This window comes from Pelodiscus sinensis, chromosome 20 (assembly GCF_052426305.1).
Source record: "Pelodiscus sinensis isolate ZL-2025 chromosome 20, ASM5242630v1, whole genome shotgun sequence".
In the NCBI taxonomy this organism is placed as follows: domain Eukaryota; kingdom Metazoa; phylum Chordata; order Testudines; family Trionychidae; genus Pelodiscus; species Pelodiscus sinensis.
Genome location: NC_143071.1, coordinates 7,023,533 through 7,048,638, shown reverse-complemented (window position 1 = coordinate 7,048,638; position 25,106 = coordinate 7,023,533). Strand labels below are relative to the sequence as shown.

The 25,106-nt window shown below is 42.0% G+C and overlaps 1 protein-coding gene across 2 annotated transcripts in view; it reads right to left on the bottom strand.

Moving 5' to 3' along the window:
• Positions 1-25,106, bottom strand: part of ABCA5 (ATP binding cassette subfamily A member 5) — a 79,180-nt gene that overhangs the window by 12,913 nt on the left and 41,161 nt on the right. For both annotated transcript variants that reach the window (XM_075903999.2, XM_075904000.2), the window contains exons 20-35: positions 24,261-24,462; positions 22,466-22,635; positions 20,711-20,838; positions 18,273-18,410; positions 16,448-16,561; positions 14,183-14,353; positions 12,738-12,851; positions 10,608-10,745; positions 8,862-8,936; positions 6,732-6,823; positions 4,590-4,722; positions 2,841-2,958; positions 2,628-2,719; positions 2,302-2,477; positions 1,484-1,559; positions 1,298-1,392 (exon numbers count right to left, since the gene is read on the bottom strand). In XM_075903999.2, coding sequence (XP_075760114.2) covers positions 1,298-1,392; positions 1,484-1,559; positions 2,302-2,477; positions 2,628-2,719; positions 2,841-2,958; positions 4,590-4,722; positions 6,732-6,823; positions 8,862-8,936; positions 10,608-10,745; positions 12,738-12,851; positions 14,183-14,353; positions 16,448-16,561; positions 18,273-18,410; positions 20,711-20,838; positions 22,466-22,635; positions 24,261-24,462 — 2,032 coding nt within the window. The remainder of the gene's footprint in view (positions 1-1,297; positions 1,393-1,483; positions 1,560-2,301; positions 2,478-2,627; positions 2,720-2,840; positions 2,959-4,589; positions 4,723-6,731; positions 6,824-8,861; positions 8,937-10,607; positions 10,746-12,737; positions 12,852-14,182; positions 14,354-16,447; positions 16,562-18,272; positions 18,411-20,710; positions 20,839-22,465; positions 22,636-24,260; positions 24,463-25,106) is intronic.

Genomic DNA, 25,106 nt, shown 5'->3' with positions numbered 1-25,106 from the left:
CTGTTGCAATGATCAAATGTGTGTGATAAATTCTTATATCACATGGTTCTGCAGCTTGTCAGCTGACTCTGGACTTCGTCCCATGGATATTACCATGATAAGCATTGTTCCCTGTAAGTTGAGCATTTGGGTGGCAGGTATGTGCCAGCTGATTAGCCGAGTGCCCGCTGTGCCTACCACCAGCAGCATGTGTTTCTATTGTGAACATGCCTTTCTGTTGTGAACTTCTGCACATGCCTCAATGCACATATCAAAATTTATTCCCCACATGGATGGAAAAAAATTAGACAAGCATGGTACAGCCTGTACGAAACACACACAACAGTTTGCCGCTTGGCTTCCAGAGGCACTGCCTCTTTCTCTACAGTGGTGATAAGCAGTGGAGTTCAGATTAAAGCCCCTTGGTATAACCTCGTAGCTGCTCATTACACAAGAGAGTCCCACAACTCTGAAACGAACTCTTTTTCCCATCACATTACAAAGTCAGCCTACTTTCTTAGGTCTCTGGAGAAGGTCCGTCGAAGGAAGTGGATGAATTTGAGGAGCTCAGTTTCTCATTCCTCAATAAGGTGATTTTACGGAGGATTCTTTTTGCCCTCTGTATTCTAATCAGGATGAATTTTAAGTTGCGGTGAAAGCTCTGTGTTGTGAATGTATGCTTTTGATTGTTATAAATCACATGGAATACATTTATCTTCAAAGGGACATCAAGCTATTCATCTGCAAATCATCTGAAAATAACACACAGATGAAAGCAGCCAATACTAAGCTAGATTTTCAGCGATATCCAGAGATAGCTTTCCTTAATGTTAACAGCAGTTATGCACGTAACTGGAAAGAACAAACAGCATTTGGCTACACTAATCTAGGACGTATTACAGAAGAACCGCCATGCTTTAGGTGTCCCCTGATCCAGGAATATCCCTGGTTTGGACTCTGGCAGGGGGAGAAGGCTGCAGCTCTGTGAGCTGCCACTTTCCATCTCCCCGCCACTGGAGGAATGGCATAGCCTGGGAGCAGCAGGTGTGGAGTCACATGTGCCCCTAGGAGTGGGGTGCCAGGTAAGCATCCCCATCCCCCTCACACATCTTCCATCCCAGTCCCCGCCCTGTGTCCTCCATGATCTGCAAAAAATTCCTTCATCCGGCATGCCTGCTTTCTCAGGGTTGCCGGATTAAAGAGGTTCAAGTGTTCCACTGTGAGCTCTGGAATAAGGGAATTACTATCAAATTATCCTACAATGCAATCTCTTTAAAAAAAAAAGACTTTTGTAAGTGTGGCATAAAGTTACACTCACCATATGTGTTGTTTGGCTTTAGGATCCATGCCAGTAGATGGTTCATCTAGCAATGTAATCTGCGGATTACCCAGCATACTTAGCGCAAAACATAACTGACATGAAAGAAAGATTAAATATGATTATATAATAGTCCCCATGTTATGAAAACACTCAACTGGAATTCTTTTAATACTTCCCCCATACCTTGCGTTTAATTCCGACTGCTAATTTCTTTGTTGTTTTCTGTAGATGGTCATTCAATTCAAGGGCTCTTGCAACACTGCAGAACACCCAAAACACATTATTTATCTCATCAATCACTGAAAACATTAAGAAAGCGGATATATTGTGAACCCTCAAAATATGCTCTCTCATTCCTCTTCATATAATTGTTAAATAATTGATTACAGGTGCAACCTGTACTTTTGATTACTCTGCTGATTGCAAACCTTAATCAAATAGTGGTTTTTTTTTTTTTAAATCCTTATTGCTTTCACATTCCTACATTTTATGCATCTCACTTAAAAATTGCTGAGAATGTTTGTTTTCAAGGTGAAATAAAGATGTCTATAAAACCAATAGGTATTACATATTGGTTTCCCCTCCTCCCCACCTTCCAAATGACGTACACCTCTTGCTCAGACTGCAAAAAGTACAGGTTGCACCTTCCTAAACCAAGACTCTCTGGTCTGGCAACATCCATAATCCAGTAGGACCATGGGTGTTCCTGGACGAGAGAGCTCTGAGGCAGGAGGGCTGGGAGCTCGAGGGTGCAGTAGCTTAGAAACAGAACCACAGCTGCAGCAACCTGGCTGGGGCAGAGGCAGTCCTGCAGCCCAGCCAGGGCTGGGTGCTGCTCAGCAGTAGGGCTAGCTCTGTGGCAGCCCAGCAGGGCTGTAGTCTACTTCTCATCAGATAAAAACATGGCGCAAGAAACCTCTGACATCTGTTGTTAGATTATTAAAACAGAACCCAACGAAAACATGACTGCAAGCAAGCAACGCAGCCGTTTGTTTTTTTACCATTTTACGACTTCTGCCACATCAGCTTTAGTCATTCCTTTGATAGAGCCATATATTTCAAAATGCTCCTGCAATGTAATATCTGGCCAAAGTGGATTTATTTGGGGGCAATATCCCATAAATTTAACGGAGTTATCCTCACTAGTCCATCCTAAAGAAGTGTCTCCCATCAGAACCTGTAGAAAAAGACCGCCCTTAGTCAACAGTATGTTTATAGGTTTGCATGTCTTTATAAAAAGAAAAACAAATACTTATAGATGTTAGTGAGCCAGTACGAAATGAACAGCCCGATTCATTTTCTATTAATTCTCAGCCACATACTCTACCTGGCCATCAGTTGGTTCCACATCTCCTACCAGCATGCTAATCAGTGTACTTTTCCCAGCTCCGTTTGGTCCTAACAGTCCAAGTATTTCTCCTGAATAAATCAATCAATAAAAAAGACATACAAAGTGTTACCCATGCCTCCCAAGAACAAACTGGATCTTTTTTCTTCTAAAAAAATATAACAGTTCAATGCTGACTAATTTAATGCCAACCTTTCTTTACACAAAAAGAAACATGCTTAGTAGCCACTTTCTTTATTTTTCTCCCAGGAAGAATATCTTTCCTTTCATCATATTCTTTATGCAGACTGCTGATCAGAATGGCTGGTTTCTAAAAAACAGAAGGTATTCATTTAATTGAGTTTTAAAATATACTTTTTCAAAACACTCTCACCAGTGGACAAACTTAAAGGTTTATCACAATAAACTGAGATTCTTTAGCATTTTACTAGGGTTAGACAGAGAGATTAGATAATCCCATATTTTTAATAAATAGGTACAGTTCTACTTCACCATAGCTACACGTCTTTCTTAGGATCACCTACACGTTATCCCCCTTATTTCTATTCAGTGCCCCGGTTTTTCACTTCTGTGTCCTCATTGGCTCTATACACTGCAAAACCATTTTAAGGGTCCGATTTCACACCTGACCCCTATGCAAGACAATGCCTACTGAAAAGGCAGCAGCAGAATGAGAGACAGGCCCGCTGACAGGAATTTCAGGCCTCGGAACAGCACAATAAATGGGCCCCACCTGTCCCCCCTCCCTTGGATGGAGCCACAAGCCCAGCCCCCTCCAGCCAGCGAAACCCAACTGCTCAGTCAGAGGACCTCCTGGTCACAGTCCCAGCCCCCACCTGCCGGAGGTGCGCCTCCCACCCTCATTCCCCTCTCTGCACCCCGCAGAAGCCCCACAGGCCCCTGCTAGGCTAGCAGGTAGACCACGAGTGGCCCTCCCTCCCTTCAGTGGGCTGCAATATTGTCCTCACCAAGCCCGTCTCCTGGGTCAGGGTAGTTTTACTCACTGCGCTTGCATACCTACAATTTGCTGGCTGTGCTGACTGAACCGTAGCAGCGCTGTGATTGGGTGCAAAGGGAGCGCGCGGCTCTCACAGTCACCGTTAGGTGCAATCAGCACGCACCTCGCTTCACCGGCCCTTGCTTTACACGTGTCACTTTAGCAATAACGGATAGAAAAAAACCGACGCGGATGGAAACCAGCAGAATCTGGCAACCCTGCGCACCGGCAATGCTAAAGAAAATGTCTCATGGGTCCTACACAGAGCCCTCTTGGGCCGCAGGTTGCCCTCCACAGATCACACTCCTACCAGCCTGAAGTGGCAGTTCCTAATGGTTTGGAATCTAAAAGGACCAACCTAGTGAGACACAGAGCTGTTCTTCAGGCCATAATTCTAGGTTTTACCATGGGGAAGAGGTAGAAGGCAGAATGAACGGACACACAAGGAAGGTGCCGGAGACCAAAGATAAGAAGTACTGATATTAACTTGGGACAAAATAGAATCCTGCTTTGCTCATCTGAATCTTTTAAATACCAAATCATTCAAACAAATCACTAATTCGGAAGACGAAGCCAATATCTAGTTCTAGTATTTCCAATTAAGCATTAATGTATTATTATCAAAGCTGGCATACGTTGAAGAGTTTAAACTGTAAGCAAGGGAGGTTTAGGTTTGACGTTAGGGAAAATTTCCTGTCAGGGTGGTTAAACTCTGGAATAAATTGCCTAGGGAAGTTGTGGAATCTCCATCATACTTACTTAATGCAGGTTAGATAAACATCTGTCAGGATGATTTAGCTGGTGCTTGGTCCCGCCATGAGTTCTGGAGACTGGACTTGACCTTTCGAGATCCCTTCCAGTTCTAGCATTCTATGAGTCTCTGATTTATTGACACCAATTTTATCTGGTCTCACCTTGTCCCCAAGTGATTCAATCATAATTACCTCATCACAGCTCTGGCAGGTTGTCATTTCTTTGACCCACAATCTCTCTGCCTTTACATCTTCATCCTCATTTTCATTATGTAGATCATCTCGAAGTTTCCATGGTTTGATCTTTGTAGTAGCAGTAGTTGTTCTAAAAAGAACAACAAATATTAAACTTCTGTTCAGTTGTCTTTAAGCAGACAAAACTCCCAGAAATTTCACTGGAGTTCGCTCTCATTATGGACAGAAAGATCAAGTCCTTTGTGTTTATTAGGCAATAAACTCATCAGTTATCCATATGCGAAGAGGAGGAAGAAAAAAAATATCAGTGGAAAAAGTCTTCTAAAAATGAAATTCAATTGAGAACTGCAGTCAAAGGGAATAAGCAAAAAACGGGCACTATAGGTCATGCCACAGAAATACAGATCTTTTAAATGTAAACAAATCTTTTTCTTGTTGCAGCTTAGCCACAGAATCCTGGTGAACATTAAAATTATTTCACAAGTTACACTGGTCTTACTTTTATAGACAATGGAGTAAATTTTCATAGCTGTTCATTATGAAACAGCTTTACAACTTCTATTAACCTTTAGGAATAGTCTCAAAGGGGGTTGCCTTGTTAGTCTGTAACTTTAAAAACAAGAACTAGTCCTGTGGCACCTCAGAGACTAGCAAAAATATATATAATATCATGAGCTTCAAACCACTTTATCACTTGCCCACAAAAACTCATTGTCACTTGCCCACAAAAACTCATTGTGTGTGTGTGTGTGTGTGTTTTCACACACACACACACACACACACAAATTGTGGCTTTGACAATCCTTACACTTCTATGGAAATTTAAATTACTCAACTATATAAAAGCAAGTAGAATATGCAAATTAGTTTTCCAGACAGAAGATATACCCATGTCTTAAAATACTGAAAAAGGCCAATATTTTGACTATTTCAGAGTTCCATCATTTTGCAAACAAGGGCCCTGATCTTGTAACCATTTGTAAATGGTCAAATATCCTGCTTGTATTTCCTATTAAGATTGAGACCATAATGAGAACATTCTGAATACTGTCTGTGATATTTATCTGCACGCTGTTCCTAAAGACAATGAAAAGTTCTGTGGTACCTTAGAGGCTAACAAATACACAGACACACACAGATATATATAATATATAATTTCACGAGCTTTCATAAGCATAACCAACTTCATCAGATGAGATGAGCTTGAGACTCAGAGGGTTAGATGTGTTAATCTGTAACTTTAAAAATGAGAAGTCCCGTGGCACCTAAGAAACTAACAATTACATACACACACAAATATATGCACATGTATATATTACACACATAAAACGATTAGGGGTAGGGAACAGCATATATATTAGGAAACATTAAAAAGACTGCAACTGTTCCACTTAGAAAAGAGACAAGGTGGGAAACCACTGAAGCCAATAACATCACGAATGGTGTGCAAAAAAATGAGTAGGGATGTATTATTTACCTCTTCACATCTCACAAGAACAAAAGGTCACCCAATGAAATTAACTTTACAACAAACATAAGGTATTACTTCTTCAGAATGCTTTACCACTGGCTGTTGTGATGGCCCCAAGTATAATTAGCTTCAAAAATGAATTAGGTACGTTCACGTTGAATAGGTCGACTGCTCGTTATTTGCCAAGATGGTCCAGGATCCACCCAATGCTCCAGGTGTCGTAAATCTTCCACTGCCACAGGGTGGAACTGCATGACAGGTGATGGATCCCTCAGAGTTGTCCTGTTTTCTTCATATTCTCTGAAGCAGTGGGCACTGACCTCTGAGAGATGACAGAATCCTGGACTATTGGACTGACTAAGCATGGCCATTTTTATGGAGCTCATGTGAACTGCACACATACATTTTATGAGAGAATGACCCTTACAGTAATCATTCTAGCAGAAAAAAAATTATCTAAATTATGTCAGGATGATCGGCAGTACAGAACAAGCAACATCTGCATTGTTTTAAAACATCAATGGAACGCAATAGGATATAGGACTCCAGTGACAAAGGATTTTTCCTCATCTTTAATGTGCCTTCTAGTGCACATTAGCTACTTCCATTTATCAATATTAACCTTGAGATTGCTTTTTAATACAGAGATTCTATCAACTGACACATACCTGAAAAATGGGTCCTTTCTTATCGATTTACCTCCATGTTTCAGTTCAAGATATCGCAGAAGGAACAGCCACACTACACATTGCAAATAAGGCTAAAACAGACAGAAAAACAATTACCGTTAATCAAAACATTTCTAGCACCTTGAGGCCAAATGGTTGTCCATAGGATAAATTCAAAGAAATGTCATTCCTTCCTAGCACAAAGGTATTCATGACAAACTCCTAGGTAGTGAAACCATATTGCTAATGAATTCCATTGGATCTCAGGGAAAAATTTCAGAAGGGTAGCCGAGTTAGTCTGTAACTAGAAAAACTTAAACAATGAATAGCCTAGTAGTACCTTAAAGACTAACAACACATATAGGGGTACCAAGAGCTTTCATGGCCATAACCCACTTCCACTGTTTCATATAACATAAGAGGAAAGTTTAGTAGCACTTTAAAGACTAAAAAAACACCTGAAGAAGTGGGCTGTGCCCAGGAAAGCTCATGATACCATCTACATGTTTTGTTTGTCTTTAAAGTGCCACTAGAGTAGTAGTTGTTTTTTAAGTTTTTCCTGTGACAGAATAACTTGGCTACCCCTCTGAAGCATAAGAGGAATGTGTTATTAGAATAAGAATATACTTCCAGTTTTGTATAAAATGTATATATGTATGGACTGAACCGTTGATTAACGGGTATCATCTTCTAGGATGCCATTGGTGAGCGTCTAAACCAGCCCTCAACTGGCCAATGCAATTACAGAAATCACAAAAATTGACCATCTGTGGGTGTGGCATATTCTTTTAGGATCCTACACTTGTAATCTCTGGATATGTTGACTCTCAAAGCATATGAGAGCCTGAACAATAATTGCCGCTAGAACAATGTGTCCTACATTATGATTTCCAGGTCACCGGAAGATATTTATGTATTTATTTAAAATATTTTTTCCTTGCCTCTCTATTTAAAATATTCAAGGCGGCTTACAAAACAAATATATATATAATTAAAATAGAGCCCAGGGGGACACAGAATCTGCTAAGACATCTCGAGAGGAAGGATGGATGGACACACGGACGCGCACACACTCACACAAACATTTACAAAGGGTGGTGTTAGCTTGGCGCCAAAACAATGCTAGCTTTGGCACCAGGCGAATATCCTGGGAGAGAGAATTCCACAGCTTGAGAGCAAAAGCTGAGAAGGCCCTGCTCCGCATAGATGTAAATTTTATCTCCACAAGTGGAGGAACACAGAGCAAAGCCTCCCCAGCTGACCTCAATTCCCGGGCAAGTTCATATGGGAGAAGACGGACCTTGAGATACCATGGACCCAACCTGGTTAGGGCTTTATAAGTCATAAAAGTCATCACCAAGATCTTAAATTGGGCCTGGAAACATACCAGAATCCAGTGCAGCCGCTGGAACACTGGCATAATGTGCTCCGTATAAGGAGTGTTAGTTAAAACTCGAGCAGCTGCATTCTGGACCAATTGAATATAAGATGTGATGCATGATTTCACGTTGGCCTTTTAAGATACCTAACTCTAACTCTAAAATATAAATCAGTCACTAAAGAGTGAAATAGGATATAAATCAGTACTTTTTAATTAATAGTTCTGAAATGGTTTTCTGAAGTTCAGCCCACAAAACAGGACAGGAGAGAAAAATGTTATTTTAAGTCACTGAATGTGACGACTTTCTCTTTTCAAGGAGAAATCTGTCCTAGGACAGACCTTTATTAAGATGTGAAGGCTATACTAGGCCTCAGGGAAATGATCTGGTAATGGCTCAGTCTACTTTCTAGCAGATAAGAGTTTATATGAAAAAACAACATCTCCTTGGCAGACTCAATAGGGAGGCTAATGACTCAACACACCAAGACTAAAAGCCTCCATGACCCCAATCAATAGTTTTATCTCCCATGGGGAGGGTTGAGCCATACTGTCGGGACAGTGTGCGTTGAGCTGAGGATGTGTTTCTCTGAAGTTGCCTATTCTGTATATCATTTCTAGGCTGCAGAGCAGCAGTTAATCCACTATTTTATAAGCATTTAATCAAACTCTTAAACACGTCACAACATGAACGTGGCTTTTCAGTCCCAAAAAATGTTTCCTGACATTTCTGACAAATAACGGGTGCTTACCGCCATCACGGCTACCAAGAGCCTGTCCCACGGATCATAGTGGTTTTCATTCTTCTGGAGGTCTTTCCACGATATCTGGCAACGTGATGAATGTTGACACAGAAACGTTCACCCACGATACATATTCTACCTATACATTTCATTTCAAATTATAATTGACTATTGCAGACAATTTATTTATACACTTGATGAGCCTGTTTCAGGTTTGTGCTGACTTTACATCAGGGCAATTCCATTGACTTCTCGAGCGGTACTCTATGTCTACATGGGGATAGAGCAGGAGTGGGCCATATTGGAGTAAGCAGATTATATGTTGGGCCACAAAGGCTTGCTGGCCCAACCTCCTTCCAGTGGGACAATGTGCCACTGGACCAAAGGGGTATGACCAAGAGCTACAGCCAATGGGGGAGCCATAGAAAAATGTGGGCTGTTGCTCCAACCCCCTGCTTCCTGGCTGGAGTGGCAGGTGGAGCGGGACATGTCCTGATCACACTTCCTGGCTAGAGCTTGAGGGCCAGTTGAAAAGGTCTGATGGGCTGGTTGTGGCCCATAGTTTGCCCACCCTTAGAGTAGACACAGATCAGAATCAGAACTAGGGATGTTAAAAAAGCAGTTCATTAGGTAACTGCGTAACCGGGACAAATCTTAGCAGTTACACACTGGGAGTTCCCTGGGAGCAAGGCCAGCAGCCAGAGCATGCTGGGAGCTGGCTCCAGCTGCCAATCCCACTCCCAGGAATATAAGGCCATAAGAATGGCCAGACTGGGTCAGACCAAAGGTCCATCTAGCCCAGTGTCCTGTCTGCTGACACTGGCCAATGCCAGGTGCCCCAGAGAGTGAACAGAGCAGGGAATCATCAAGCAATCCCTCCCCGTCATCCATTCCCAGCCCCTGACAAACAGAGGCTAGGGACACCATTCCTACCCATCCCAGCTCATAGCCATTGATGGACCCAACCTCCGTGAATTTAGTTCTTTTCGGAACCGTGTTGAAGTCCTGCTCTTCACAACATCAAGGAAGCCAGCTGCGCTGCTGGCGCTGCAATAAGCTTTATACTTTTAAACTGGCTCCCAGTGCACATTGGCTCCCGCCTTCCACCCCGACAAAACGGCATCTTTTCCAGCCCCGGGGAGTCAGCTGCATGAGACTGTATCAAAGGCAGCAGCACGGGGCAGCAGCCGGCTTCTGGCGCATACTGTCTGTCAGCCCCATTCCCAGAGAGCCAGCTACCGCCCTGCACCACGGGGTCTCGTGCAGGGTAGCAGCCAGCTCCCCGGCTGCCGATGTGTAACCATTACGGTATCAGCTCATGCTTATTGGTTAACCGTTTAAACAGCTACACTATTATATCCCTAAAGAGGACGAATGCATTCTTTCAATTGCAGGTTCCAAGTGATCAAAACCAAGAGACAGTGCAACTGCACAGATAGAGGGATAAGAAATTTGCCTTTATATATTTATCAAAGGCTTTGTTTCTTCCAGCTTCTAAAACTAAAACCAGGGGATAATACGAGCAACTTTTTCAGCAGCTGCTGCTATTTATAACTTAGAAACTGGCCATCAGGCATATCGCAGACCAATGCAGAACTCCCCATTCACTCACATGTAGATGAAACACACTATCTTGCAATCAACACGTGTATATATGCACGCATGTATTCAGCTACATATTCTACATACGTATTTCAAAGCTTTAAAATTGAAGTCCTTATAAAAAAAAGGAACCAGCCAACCACAAAAGCTTACCTTTATAAAACTAATCAGGCATCCAATAAGAGGATAGATTGGGATGAAGGCACAGAAGACATAATGAAGAATGGTAATTGCCATAAAATGTCTCATAAAGAATACTATTTCAGTGACAACAGTAGATACCAAAGTAATCTAAAAAGAAAGAAAAAATAGCCTCTGTCATTTGTTGCCATTCAAAAGCCTCTCTCACAAACTGACATGGATTTAAGATTGAATAAAAGTTGTGACAAACTGGAAAATTATGTCTTGGAACTTGTCTTTCTGGTTTGATTTTACATTGCTGCCTGCCTGGATGCAGTTAATGGGGAATTGCTACGGGACCCTGGATGGGTTAAACAATAAAACAGGTGAGATCGCTTTTCAAGTACCCAGTGGGCCTGCCACTGAAGTATAAAGAACCTTGCTAACTGGCACCAACTAAACTAGCATCTTTTCCTGTTCCAGGGTCATGTGAAAGACTGCTAAGGAGTTAACACAGTGCCCTGGCAAAAGGGAGGGAAGGCGTACCCGACTCACTTGGAAGCTTACAAAGGCACAGTCAGCACACAGCAAGGCTGACAGACAGACAGACAGACTTGAGCTTGAGACCCGGGGTATCTGTAACTTGGTACCCACAGACAATGGGCAACACCAAGGTTGTCATGCCTACCCAGGGGAACCACAAACATGGCTCTGACAACAACATGCACACAGGCCTTTGCAGGGTAGCTGACAGCCTCCATGGACCCCCGGATCTGGTGAGGGAAGGCCCGACTCTACACTCTGGGAAGGAGTGGGCCCAGAGCATGGTGCACCTTCCCCCGCAGCCCTTAGCGCCGCCCAGAGCATGTACCGCAGTGCCCTGGAAATGATTTAAAGGGCCTACGACTCCAGATGCTGCCACTGCTACTGTGGCAACGGCCAGAGCCACCGGCCCCTTTGAATCACCAGGCCCCGGGGCACCTACCCTATCTCCCCCCATGTTGGTGGGCCTGGTGGGTCTTTGTTATTTTTAAATCCACTTCTCTCAGGCTACATCTACACTACGAGTTTTCTTGGCAAAAAATATGCTAATGAGGGACTCATTTGCATGAGTCGCGATCTCATTTGCATTTTTTTTGCGCTAGGGGTTTTTGTGCAAAAACAAGCCGTGTGGACGTTTTCTCTTTGCGCACAACTCCCTTTTTCCGCAGAGGTATTCCGATCTTGTGGGAAAAGAGTTTTTGGTGCAAAAAGAAAAGGTCCACACTGCTTGTTGTTGTGCAAAAACTGCTAGCCCAAAAATGGATTGGCAGAAAATATGCAAATGAGTCCCTCATTAGCGTATTTTTGGCTGAGAAAACTCGTAGTGTAGACGTACCCTCGGTTCTGTATAACATCTGAGCATCTTTGTTTTGCACAAACTGCTTCTGCGTACTACCTGTGACCATTGGGTGCCAGAACAGAACTCTGGCTCAGCTGCAACGACTCGGTCACATTGCTGGCTCCCAGGGAGGTGTAACCCGGAGACCCAGTTGGAGAGTGGCTACATTGCAGACCCCACACCAAAAAGAAGTGGAGGCAGAGACCCCTGCCACCAAAAAGGACTGCACTTGAGGGACTGGGAGATGATTTCTGGGTAGGCTGCCCCTTCAGAGATTGTGAGACAAGTCATGTTTGATTCTATGCCGAGTCAAAAGCATCTATTCCTGTAGCAAGGAAAAGAAGTGAAGTGGCATATACATTTAAACCATCTGTCATTTACTTACATTTCTTTCCTTTTCCCTTGCAAGTTCAAGAAATGGCAAATGGTTAAAGAGGAGAGAATTCTTTTCCAAAACAGGTTACTTGAAAAAAAATGCTGATTTGGCTTGGGGGGGGGGGGGGGGGGGAGTTCAACGTTAACTAAATACCATAGTGATAGAAATGTAGCCGTGTTAGTCTGGGGTAGCTGAAACAAAATACAGGACTATGTAGCACTTTAAAGACTAACAAGATGGTTTATTAGATGATGAGCTTTCGTGGGCCAGACCCACTTCCTCAGATCAAATAGTGGAAGAAAGTAGTCACAACCATATACACCAAAGGATACAATTAAAAAAATGAACAAATATGAAAAGGACAAATCACACTGCAGAACAGGAGGGGGATGATAGACTGACTTACCACTGAAAAAATAAATGACCAAAATTCTTTGGTATTGTGAAATTTTTTAAAGGTAAAAGAGACCACATAGGTGAACAGCACCACCGATGGTACATAGCCAATGAGGCAGAAGAGCTGCAAAGGGGGGGGAAAAAAGAAATTTCTTATATTCATCATATATGATTGCCTCAGAATGCATAGCATATTAAAGGATACAAACTTGTTACTGACATTTCTTTTGTAAATACCTGAATACTTTTAGACTTAGTCTACCCTGCAGGGTTTTTGCGGAAAAAGCCTTTTGCGCAAAAGTTTTTGTGCAAAAACTTCTTCCACAAAAACACACCCACACCTCAAAGCACATCACTTTTGCGATGTGCTTTTGCACAAGACAGCATCCACACTGCATGGACATTCTTGTGTAAGAAAGCTCTGATGGCCATTCACAGAGCACCTGTGCTTTTCCTGATAGAGCATCCACACTTGCCTTTTTGTGCAAGAACTCCTCTTGTGGGGACAGGAATAACTCTACCAGCAAAAGCCCTCTCTTTTGCCGATTGACTTGCGCAAAAGCGCATTTGAGGTGTGGATGCTCCTCCGGTTTTTGCACAAAAACCTTGTAGTATAGACATAGCCCCAGAGTATATTTTAATTTCAATTGAGCCTGTCAGTTAAAAGCTAAATTAACTGTTTGAGATGCTGTAAGTCAAAATGATACAAACAATTAAAACTTTCTGGTAAAAAATTGCAAGCAGGACAGCATGTCTAATCTCTCAATTAAATTTTCATCTTTTCTCAAGTGGTCTCCCATAAACACTAATGAGACGCATGTTTTGGTAATTGCAGGTTTCATCTTCAATTAATTTCACTGACTTTTGCAGACATTAAAACAAGAGTCAGCACACTGGAGGGAAGGATGGAATGATAATCAAGTGATAGCATGCCAGCTCAAAGGAAAACCCAAAGGTTCATAGTTCTCAACTAAGATCATGGTGCTCTGGCTCCAGAATCCTATAGCTATGGACCCTGGAAGGCCTGGGGTATCTGACCCTACGGAAGGGGACCTTAGCAGGCTCGCCCAGATTGGGAGACTCTGATAGCCTCAGTTGACAAGGAGCAGCAAGTGCAGTAGCTGAGGCTCTCAAATTCCCTGCCAATTTGCCAGGCAGACTGCGGTGAAGGTGGGAGTCCGGAAGCTTGGAATCTCCACTAGCTAAGCATGTGGCGCTGGCAGTAAGCCAGTCAAGAAATCTGCCTGGTAGGCTGGAGTCTGTCTGAAATTCGCCAAACCGGAACAGCCTCCATGGAACATTTAGATTTCAGTGATCTAGCAAATTCCAGGGCAACAATGTTTGGGTGAAATGGTTCCAACCAGCTCTAATGTTTGCAAACGAAAATGAACCCATCATGTTTCTTCTTCACTTTAATCTAAGGCTTAAATGAGAAGCAAATAAAACTAGACTTACCGCCGCAAGGAACTGCCAGGTATCAAAATAAACACCGTGATGAAATGCAAATAAGCTTCCTATCATCAGAACGAGAATAATAAAAAATAAAGGAAAGTCAACAACTGCTTGTCCACTCCAGTAAGCTGATGGATAAAGACCTGAGATCTTAAGTTGAGTGTAGGCTCTGATCTGTTAGAGGGGACAAAATCACAGTAATGTTAATTTTTATCATTGCTTAAATTATTTGGGCTTAATTCTGCTCTCAGAAACTCAGGCTCTGAATTAGCATCACTCCATAGAAAAGCAGTTTCTCCTCTCTTGGTGTTAACACCTCCACATCAGCTCCTAGAAGAGGCCTTCATCCTCCCTGACTGAATTGACGTCGTTATCTCTAGCCTTACTCTTGCTTGGTACTCTTTTCTTATGCCTGTATATTTATACCTGTCTCTGGAATTTCTACTACATGCATCTGACAAAGTGGGCCTTTGCCCACGAAAGCTTATGCTCCAATAAATCTATTAGTCTATAAGGTGCCACAGGACTTCTTGTTGTTCTAGCATCACTCCAGTGTCTCAACTAGAGTTTTTCCCAATTTGCAACTTTTAGGTGCCAAGAAAGGAGGTCTGGGTATCCATATCCTCCCCCCCCCCCACCCCCCCCAAAAGAGAAGAAGAGACAGAAGTAAAACACCCAATAGGAATACGAACTGTGTGCCCTCTGTGATACAACTTTCTCTGATTTTACCTGTGAAGCTAGCTGCTAGCAGGCTATGAAAAGAATAGAGTATCCAATTCCATTTCAAAATCTACAGCCACTTCTTCTCTATGCAAAAAGACCCCCTTTGTTTCTGCTCACATTCATATTTGATCCATAAATCTCAAAGGGGTAGTCGTGTTATTCTGTAACTTTAAAAACGAGTGGTCCTATGGCAATTTATAGACTAACCAAAATGTATGGAATCATGAGCTTTCATGGGTAAAACCCATATTCTCAAATGAATTGGAGTGGAAATAACAGAAACCAAAAGATCTATATCTGACTATGTCTATCAGAAGAAGAATTACCTCTCAATTGTAAGGCCCATTACACACAAACCTGCAGGAAAACATTTTAACTTGCCTGGTCACTCAATTGTGGATTTAAAAGTAGCCATCCTTCTATGAAGAAATTTCATTAATCCATTACATAGAGAGTCGGCAGAACAGGAATTTATCTACAGATTTGACACCGTTACCAGGGGCCTAAACAAAGACATTAACTGGTTGGTGTATTACAAAGTCTATTTCTCCTGCCATTAACATCTGCATTTCCACATCAAAAGCTATGTTTGGGACACACCCAGCCCACTTAGCCTCATTAACCAGGTCTGACCATTGAAAGTATTTATTTATTTATTTATTTATATCTTGGATTCTGTTATTTCCACTCCAGTTCTCTAAGATGCTAATTGCATCTACACAGCAATTTGCTAAGGGTGTGTCTACAGAGCACCTTAGCTCATAGCTTATTTCAATGCTATTTCGAAATAGCTTATTATTAACTCACTACGAATAACTCACTATTCTGAAATTCCCCTTAACCCTCGTGGAAAAAGGGTTACCAGGGATGTCAGAATAAGCCACTCGTTATTTTGAAATCTGTTTTGAAATCTATTTCGAAATAATGGACTGCTTCAAGAGACATGGAGTAGCTATTTCGGGATACTTCCGGCATCCTAAAATCGCTCCGCAGTGTAGGTGTACCCTAAGGTGCCACAGAACCACTTGTTAAATTTGATTTATGTAATTTGTCTCCACAGCTATTTGTTGGTCTTATATAAAATTGAATTTATGTACATTTATTTTTGGGATAGATACATCCAGTAAAGAGACACATTTATAATCTTTTGAAAATTTAGGAGTGCTGATGTAACTGCTACTGGGCTGATTCAAACCTAGGACCTCTGAAGCTTAGTGTACAAGCCTCTACAGCTTGAGCTATAAAGCCAGGCGGCTCTCAGCCTAGGCTACAGAGCTCCCTTGTTCTTATCTCTTGCTCTAAGAGTGGTCTAAGTGCCACTACATGGGACAGTGAACCACACTAGCTGTGTGAGTTACACTAACACCCCACTGGGTTCTGAAGCTGGGGTCTACAAACCATCTAACTTTTGCATCCTAGACAACAGCCATTACCACGTTATTACTCCTTGATTATACCATGCAGAAATGACCTTAGGAAAAGGTTTGTTATTTGTTCACATACTTGAGTTTTAAAATGGTCAAAACTGCATGTTTCAAAGATTACCTTGTGGTTTTCTGCATTCTCCATGGCAAAATACGGTGGCATTCCTGTTACAAATATTCCGAGCAGCATTGTTGCAAAAAAGAACTCATATTGGAAAATGGTGTCAGCAATGTCCTGAAAAATAATCAGACTTCAACGCTGGGGAATCGGAATATACTGAGACAAGAAACAATGCCTCAAACTTGCTTGTTGAAGTTTCTAAACATGATTTCCTGTGCTCATGTACCTAGACTCCAACCCATGCCACTTTAGTTACAGCTTATTATAAAAGCACAGAAAACACTGAAATATTGTTTTTGTATGGTAACGCACCAGCCTATTCTATAGGTAACAGAGCAAGCCTGAGCGGGAGCGGGGAAATCTAGGTGGACTATGTGGTTATGGTATGGACAGGACTGATTACTGTTTAGTTCCAAAAGAGGACATTTCATAGCTGCCAAGACCTTTTGCACAGCAGCAAAGTTAAAAACACGGCGATAAAGTTCTGTGTAGGTGTTTGTGCAATTTATAAAACGAATATATTCACACGAGAAAGAAAATGGCAACTGTGAACAGCTGACTAACTACTGTCACCTCCTCTTTGCTCCCCTGGATTACTGTGGCCTTGCTCCTTTCAAGTCTAATCATATTATGCCACACTTTGAGCCTCTCCTGGCTCCTTTTTTACCTCCTTCATCACAAACAAGCTTCTCGAGTGAAATTCTGGCCCAAATGAAGACAATGGCAGAACTCCCATTAAATTCAACAGCACTAAGAGACCACCATTTGTCTTTATCTTTAAGGCCCTTCAAAGCGGAAATCCATCCTATCCAGGTGACTTAGCAACCCATCAAAATATCGGCCTCCACCTTCATGCCTCCCACCTTTCCAACCTTCACTGCCCACCAGCACCGCTCTACAGAGCTGTGTGCTCTCCTCCATGCTGTGCCTCACACGTTGGGAAAACTCTGACAAAATTCTACCTTATCTTGTTTTGAATCTCTGCTGATGCCTCAACTCTACCACATTCTAATCAGCGCAAGATGGGTGACAGGCTCTGATCACTCCTCTTGCCCTCTCCCAGACAATTAACACTCTCCAAACCTACAATACAGAATTAACAAAGCTGTGCTCATTGTCACGATAGTCTTTTTTTTTTCCTGTTATATACCAAACCTCTACTCCTGTTCTCTTTGTGTCCTTAGATTTGGGAACATCTCTTTTCTATGTGCATACAATGCCCTGGACTGGGGACCTCAGGCATTACTATAATATAAACATTAACTACATATAATTCTATAAAAAAATCCTAAATATGATTTTTAAAATTCAAACCTATACTGCTTAGTGTGCAATGTTTCATTAACTTAGGCCTCGACTCTGCAGCGACTGAGCCACCGGTTATTGATTTATCGCGTCTGCTTAGGTGCAATAAATCTATCTCCGAGCACTCCCGGCAACACCCATACACCACCAAGACGAGAAGGGTAGCTAGTGTCGATGGGAGAGCAGCCTCCGCTGACCTTACCGCACACAAGACGTTGCAGTGAATATGTTGACTTCAGCTATTCTACTTGCATAGCTGAAGTAGATCAACAGTGCCTGTAAGTGTTGACAAGGCTTTAGAGGCTTGACATGGTGAAAATGAGAGTAATAAAATCAGCCTGAATTAAATGGCCACATTTAGAAGTTGACAATCACTTTGACTTATAGCTATGTTTTTTCAATATTTCAATATAGGGCTAACCTAAATATTCAAAGCTACACAACTGCAGTTTTGCTATTATACTCTTTGCAAATATGCAATTATTTGCCTATGATTATTCCTGATTTGAACTCTACCTACTTGAATGAATGGGTTACTCCAGGTTTGAATATTCTCAGTCACATTTAAGTTGTGGAGAAAGAGGTTGCTAATGATGTTCATCAAAACAGGCAGCGAGTGCACCATAGTACTGTTGAATATGGCTGTAAACATGTAATTCTATAAAGAAAAATATTTTCAATAGTTATTTTGTAGCATGAAAGTTAGCAATGAAATATCATTGGATGAACTGCTGTAAGAAGAACTGACGATTTAATGAATACTCTTTATACGATATAGAACTCCCTAACAAGCACAGTGTTACTTACACTTATCCTAATTGAGTAAAATATTCACAATCTAAAGGAAACTTAGCTAAGTTAATGCCAATGATAAAAACTTTATGCAAATGTGTCCTTTGGCTACAAGACTGGTTGTTATCTAACTTGTTTGTAGTGTTAGATCACATGGTCTTCGAGAGACAAGGGGTTGCAATAATATCTTTTACTGAACCCACTTCGGTTAGTGAGAGAGAGAGAAGCTTTCAAGCTACACACCCCTCTTCCTCAGCTCAGACTTGTGACCTGTGGGGGCAGATACTCAACTACTATAAATGGTTATTGTTCCACTGAAGTCAGAGCTACAGCAATTTACCTTCTTAGGTGGGGCTCTGCCCCCTATTCTGTAACAATCTAATGTCAACTGTACCAAGAAATGGGAACGAAAGGCAAGACCGCAGTGTTACAAATTATTTCCTCTTAGTAACACAAGGCACAATTCACAGTTCTACAAACCTTACCATGTTCTTCCACTTGAGACCACATACTGGACTTGAAAGATAGTGCTTTGAAAGACAGTAAACCCTCATCATTCATGGTGGATACATTCCCAGCACCATTGTGAATGGCGAAATCCACGAATACTGGATGGGGTAGTGGCTTCCAACCTCCCTCCCCTGGTGAGCTCACCGTGGCTCCCTGGGGATGGGAGAGATCTGCAAATCATGAGGATCTACTGTACATCTTAATATACACACTCCTCTTTCCGTACTAGAGTACTGCTGCAAAAGCAGTTTGAGTGAGTGGCGAAGTTGAACGGAGAATGAGCAGACGGTCTAATAAGAAGAGAGACTGCACTGGAGATGCAGATTTAATTTTTTTTTTTTGCTGTTTAATTAAAAAGATCAAATGTAAAATATACATAAAGAACCCTCATTCACAGCATTAACCCATTGTTAGCATATGCTCAAACATTATCTTTTTTTAAAAATTGAGAATTGTTTAGGACGGCAAAATTTTAAAACTAAAGTCAATATCAATTACACTGAAGAACGAGCCTTAGATTAAGCTAGAAATTAAATTCCATGTGATACCATCCATATGTTTCACATCCCAATTCCATAGAATGTAAACACAGACTGCCAGACAATTTACAAATTAAATAATTGATTTATGAGGTACTCACATACTGGCAAGTATGTAAAAACAAAATTAAATACATTCTTGCTTGAATTTTATTTCTATATGGAAAATGTGAAAAGGAAGTTTTACTAAGCTAGTGTAACAAGGGATGTAATCGTGTAGTCGATTAACTGATAAGCAAAAGCTTATCAATTAATTCTATAGACTACATGTATTTCCCTCATCCCCTGCCAGTAAATTTTTTAGCAGGCTAGTCATCAGCCCACCTCAGTCCTGGCTCACGCCAAGTCTGGGACCTACCCCCCTGCAACTCTGCATTTAAAGTGTATTAGGAGACAGATGGGCAGGCAGCCTGGCTCAGTTCCAGCTCACGACAGGGTCCCAGCTCATATCCCCCTCCCCATCCAGACAGGAGCTACTGCCACCCCACACTACTGCCTCTGTATCAGAGGCAGCAGTGCTGGGCGGCAGGCAGCCAGTCCGCAAGTGGAGCTGGTTTTTAAACTGGCTCCCCTTGCGGACAAGCTCCCGCCTGGCACCCCACACTACTGCCTCTGATACAGAGGCAGCAGCGCGGGATGGCAGCAGTCTCCTTGAGAGAGGGGCCGGAGAGCACTGACTACCAGCTCCGTCCCCAGGGACTATAGAATAGTCGAGTAACTGATAAGAATTCATTAGGTTAATCGACTACTCAATTAACCGGTATTTAACATTCCTAAGTGTAACTAGCATGCTGAAGTTACATTTACCTGGCTAAAATTTCCAGTCTACTAATCAACCAGCTATTCTCTACCAGGCAACAAGCAACATTTTCTTCATTGTGCTATTACCCCACATTGGAAAAGTTCTAGAATTAACAATATCTAGAGAAACAATATCTAGAGAGGGTAGTGGAGGTTCACATGCATATCAAAAAGACTACATTTAACTGTCACTATCACCCTAATTTAAATAGGAGCAATAGTATCATCTCCTGAAAATATCAAACAGAACAGAGCGTCAAAAAGTACTACTGAGATACCCTCAGAAAGATCTGTACCACAGGCCCATCTTACTCACCTTTTCTGAACGGGACACGTTTAATGCTGCACTGTGGGGTGCAGCTGCCACATAATCACTGTCGTTGAACATCTCAGTCAGTATCTTCTGGCTTCTGAGAGCACTGATGAGATAATCAATATCTGAGCCTAGAAGAAGGCAATAAAGAAGCAGCCACGACTGCTCATCACAAGAAGTATCTGGTTGCATGCTAACCTTACACAAATTATGAACACATTTATAAGCAAGAGAACTAGAGAGAGTCGTTTTCTCATGGAATCTTCTTAATGAGAAGCTATTGTTCGTCTACATGTGGAGACGCTTCAACTATTTTAAATAGTGTTAATGCTTTGATTTCAGCTCCCTCCGTCAACATCCACACAAACCGAATAAAGGAATTTTTGTTTGCTGTGTGCATCAAGTTTAATTGAAGTTCTTAGAATCATAGAGGATTAGGGTTGGAAGGGACCTCTGGGGTCATATAGTCCAACCTCCTGCTCGAAGCTGGACCAATCCCAACTAAATCATCCCAGCCAGGGCTTTGTCAAGCCTAGCCTTAAAAACCTCAAAGGATGGAGATTCCACCATCTCCCTAGGCAACCCATTCCAGTGCTTCACCCATCCTCATAAATAGTCTTTCCTAATATCCAAACTAGATCTCCCCTACTGCAACATGAGACCACTGTTCCACGTTCTGCTATCTTCACCACTGACAACAGCCACTCTCCATCCTCTTTGGATCCCCCCCTTCAGGTAGTTGAAGGCTGTCATCAAATCCCTCCTCACTCTTCTATTCTGTAGACTAAATAAGCCTAAATCCGTTCAGCCTCTCCTCATAAGTCATGTGCTCCAGCCCCCTAATCATTTTCATTGCTCTTTGCTGGACTCTCTCCAATTTGTCCACATCCTTTCTGTAGTGGGGGGAGGGGAGATTGGATGCAAAACTCCAGATGTGGCATCCCCAGTGCCGAATAAAGGGGAATAATGACCTTCCACGGTCTGTTGGCAAAGCTCCTACTATAGCAGCCCAATATGTTGTTAACCTCCTTGTCAACAAGGGCACACTGTTGACTTATATTCAGCTTCTCATCTCCTGTAATCCCCAGGTCCTTTTCTGCAGAACTGTCAATTACCCAGTCAGTCCCCAGCCTGTAGCAGTGCATGGGATTCGGTTATAGACACTTTTTTTACTGGAGTTATTTCATGGATCGTTCATTACTCTCCTTTGGAAAACAGGGTTCAGACAATTGAGGTGATATGATGCACAAACAGTATCTAAAATATTTGACACACAATGTGTTTTTCTTGTTGTAATGACTAGAGATTCATGGATTTTACCAAGCAAAATCTTAAAAAAATAAGGGAGGATGGATATGGAATTTAAGCAAGCTACTTTTAAAGGTAGACTTTTCAAACGTGCTCATTGTTGGCCTAACTCTAGTCCCATTGACTTAAATGCTGGGAACTTTTGAAAGTCCCTCCCTTAAATTACGTGTGTGTTCATTGAAGAAAGCCATTTTCATTCCCACAGCAATGTATAAAGTAAAAATGTCACATAATGGAAAGCTTTAAGACCCAGAAGTTCTTCATCGTTCAGCTCCTGACAGCAAAATATGGATAGAGGTTTATACAGTTTTAGACGGGACTGAATAACACTGGAAAGTTCAAATTTTAAAGAATATTAGATACTTCTTTCTTGTCTAAGTTGCTCATAGATGGAGTATTAACTACACAACAGCAATCCATTAGAATTGTAATTGCTTGTTTTCTTCTCACCTGTGGAGTTGTGAAGAAGGAGACTTGTTTTGTACTTGTGATATTTTTCTCCGGGCTTCAGCAAGTACAAATCTGGGGAAAATTTGATCGGAACCACGGAATTTTTGTAGTAGTGATGTATCAGAAACATAAAAATCTGAACTACAAGAAAAACTAAAAAAAGCAACAACCTGAAAGATATAGGGGATTTAAGGAAAATTCAGTGGGCACAGATCCAAATTATTAGATTATTTTTAAAACAAGCTGTCCCCAGGTGACTCTCTCCGACCCACTCCAGAAAGAGACATTATCATTTTCATTTACAGGAAACTAATCATGAATACTGCAATTCAGTCCGGACAACAGTTAATAAAACTAAAGCAATAAAAGGCAAAGCTCCTGACTGATTTTTTTTACCAAAATGAAAAATTGCTCCAGAAAAAAACAAGTGATTGTGGGAGGCTACAGGTAAGCAGCAACATAACCACAATAGTATATTCACCTCACATTAGCATCAATGCTACCTACAGACGAGGCTCATCCCCAGGGAAGCAAAGATTCAACAGCAGCTTCAAGTATTATGACAACCCTGCTTTTCTACAGGCCCACAGATGGGGAAGGATGGAGGGAGGGAAAAGGGGGAAATTGTCCCAGGACCCTTTCAATCACCACTGGAGCCCCGCGGCAGCGCTCCCAGCAGCTTTTAGGGCTGCCTGGGGAGGTGGAGGAGCCATGCAGTGCACTCCAGGCAACACTGAGAGCTGGCTGACCTCTGCCCCACCCCTTCCACCCTCTGCCCCGCCCCTTCTGGTAGCACGGAGTCTGCCTGCCCCATTGCCCAGGGACCTGGTGTGGCTGTCCGCTCTCTTGTCTTCCTACATCTCAAGTGATTATCATCATCTTTTTTCCCCAGAAAGTTTCTTTGTAGACAGAGGAAGCACCGCAACACCATTCATTCTAGTCCACGGCTTTTCCTCTCATAAACCCAGCCTGGTTATACCCAGGCATATCAGGTCACACCATATAGGCAGTGGTCTGGCTCCAGGTTAGCCTGGCCATAGCTGTGTTCCCATTCTTTTCTTTCTACCGCAGCCCCCACCGTTGCAAGTTTTTTTTAAATTTTAATCGCTCCCATACTCTGATTTCACACCTTCCCCAGCCCCAATTAACTTTATTTGCCTTAAAATGATTTCACTTTACACTTGCCATCTTTCAAAGCACGGTCATCCCTACTGCCTGCCGTTTTCTCACATCTGTTTCGTTTCAGGCAACTTCTCTCAAACCATCGGGTAATGCTGTCAGGACACTGGTTTGATCGATTTTGCTATGTTTTGTTCAGTCCATAATTTCATCAATTTCTGTGCAGCATTTGCGGCTAAGCCACATTTTCTAACCTCATCCTCGGTGGAAGTGTCAGCCCCGATCCAACTTCTTGATATGCTGAAGTCTACTTATCCTACATCTTCTCTGTGGGTGCATTTCAACACTCTCTCTATTTGTCCCTTTTCCAACATACCATCACTATGGTTTCATCATAAGCTCAAGCCTGTGACCCTGATTTTCTAGGGTAGCAAAGAGCACCAGGATCAATTCAAACACATCTGCCAGCTATAGGACCCCTGAAGAGTTTAACTCCAATGGCACATCCTCCAACTCATCTACGATTCTGAACGTCTAGTTTAAAAACCATGATGGGATGCTAGACCATTGCACCCCAGGTGTATAACAAACTACTAAAGCACATCTAAGCATGCTTGCTTCTGATGCTCATAAACGGATTTGGGGAAAAGACACGGGAAGCCAGCTTAATACTTACATAACTCTCACTGACTTCATTTCACGTCTTAAATTAAGGAAGTGAAGCTTTGCGATAGTAGACACCTGCTGTTTCCAGAGAGCGGAAGTGCTCACCAAAGATGATTTTGTCTCAGAGAGCGTCAGTAAGCTTTGTTCCATCTCATCGAGCGATTTTGTATCCACTTCCTCAGCTGTTGTCTGGGAATTAAAGACGTTATAATCTACAGGGAAAGAGAGGGGGATATAAATGGAAGTACAGGATTTACCTTTCCTGATCAAGCCACTGAACTATCTAATGTCATGTCCTGCCTACAGGGGGAGACAAATGATGATAAGACAAAGTCTCTACAAAGTACCTAAACACACTGTGCCATGCTGTAGAAAAGCAGAGAACTCCTTTCTGGCCCCGTCAGCCACCAGCATGTACCGAAAAGGAGAAGACTCACTAGCCTAATTAATTTAGCCTATGTAATTACCAATATTGCTAGATATCATGGATTATTCAACTGTTAAATTCTTTCTAAAGAACTTTGCAGGTATAGGATAGTTCAATATTCTGGAGTTAACAACTAAGCTGGAAAGTGAAGATAATTTCATCTGTTAAACAATAGAAGGGTACTGTTTACTTTTGGAGTAATCTCCTTAAAGCATTGCAAACAGGCCTCTTGATTTTCCATCCATGATCAAATAGGGGTGCAATTAATTGTGAGCATAAATGATGGCGAGATATTTAAATTCTGGTTTACAAGTACAAATATATTTTCCAAATCAGATGTTTGGAAATCTAAACTATACTTTGTGTGTCGATGGCTGAGTGCAAATGCAAAATCTCATAGGGAAAAATATATTTCTGAACTTTCAGCCA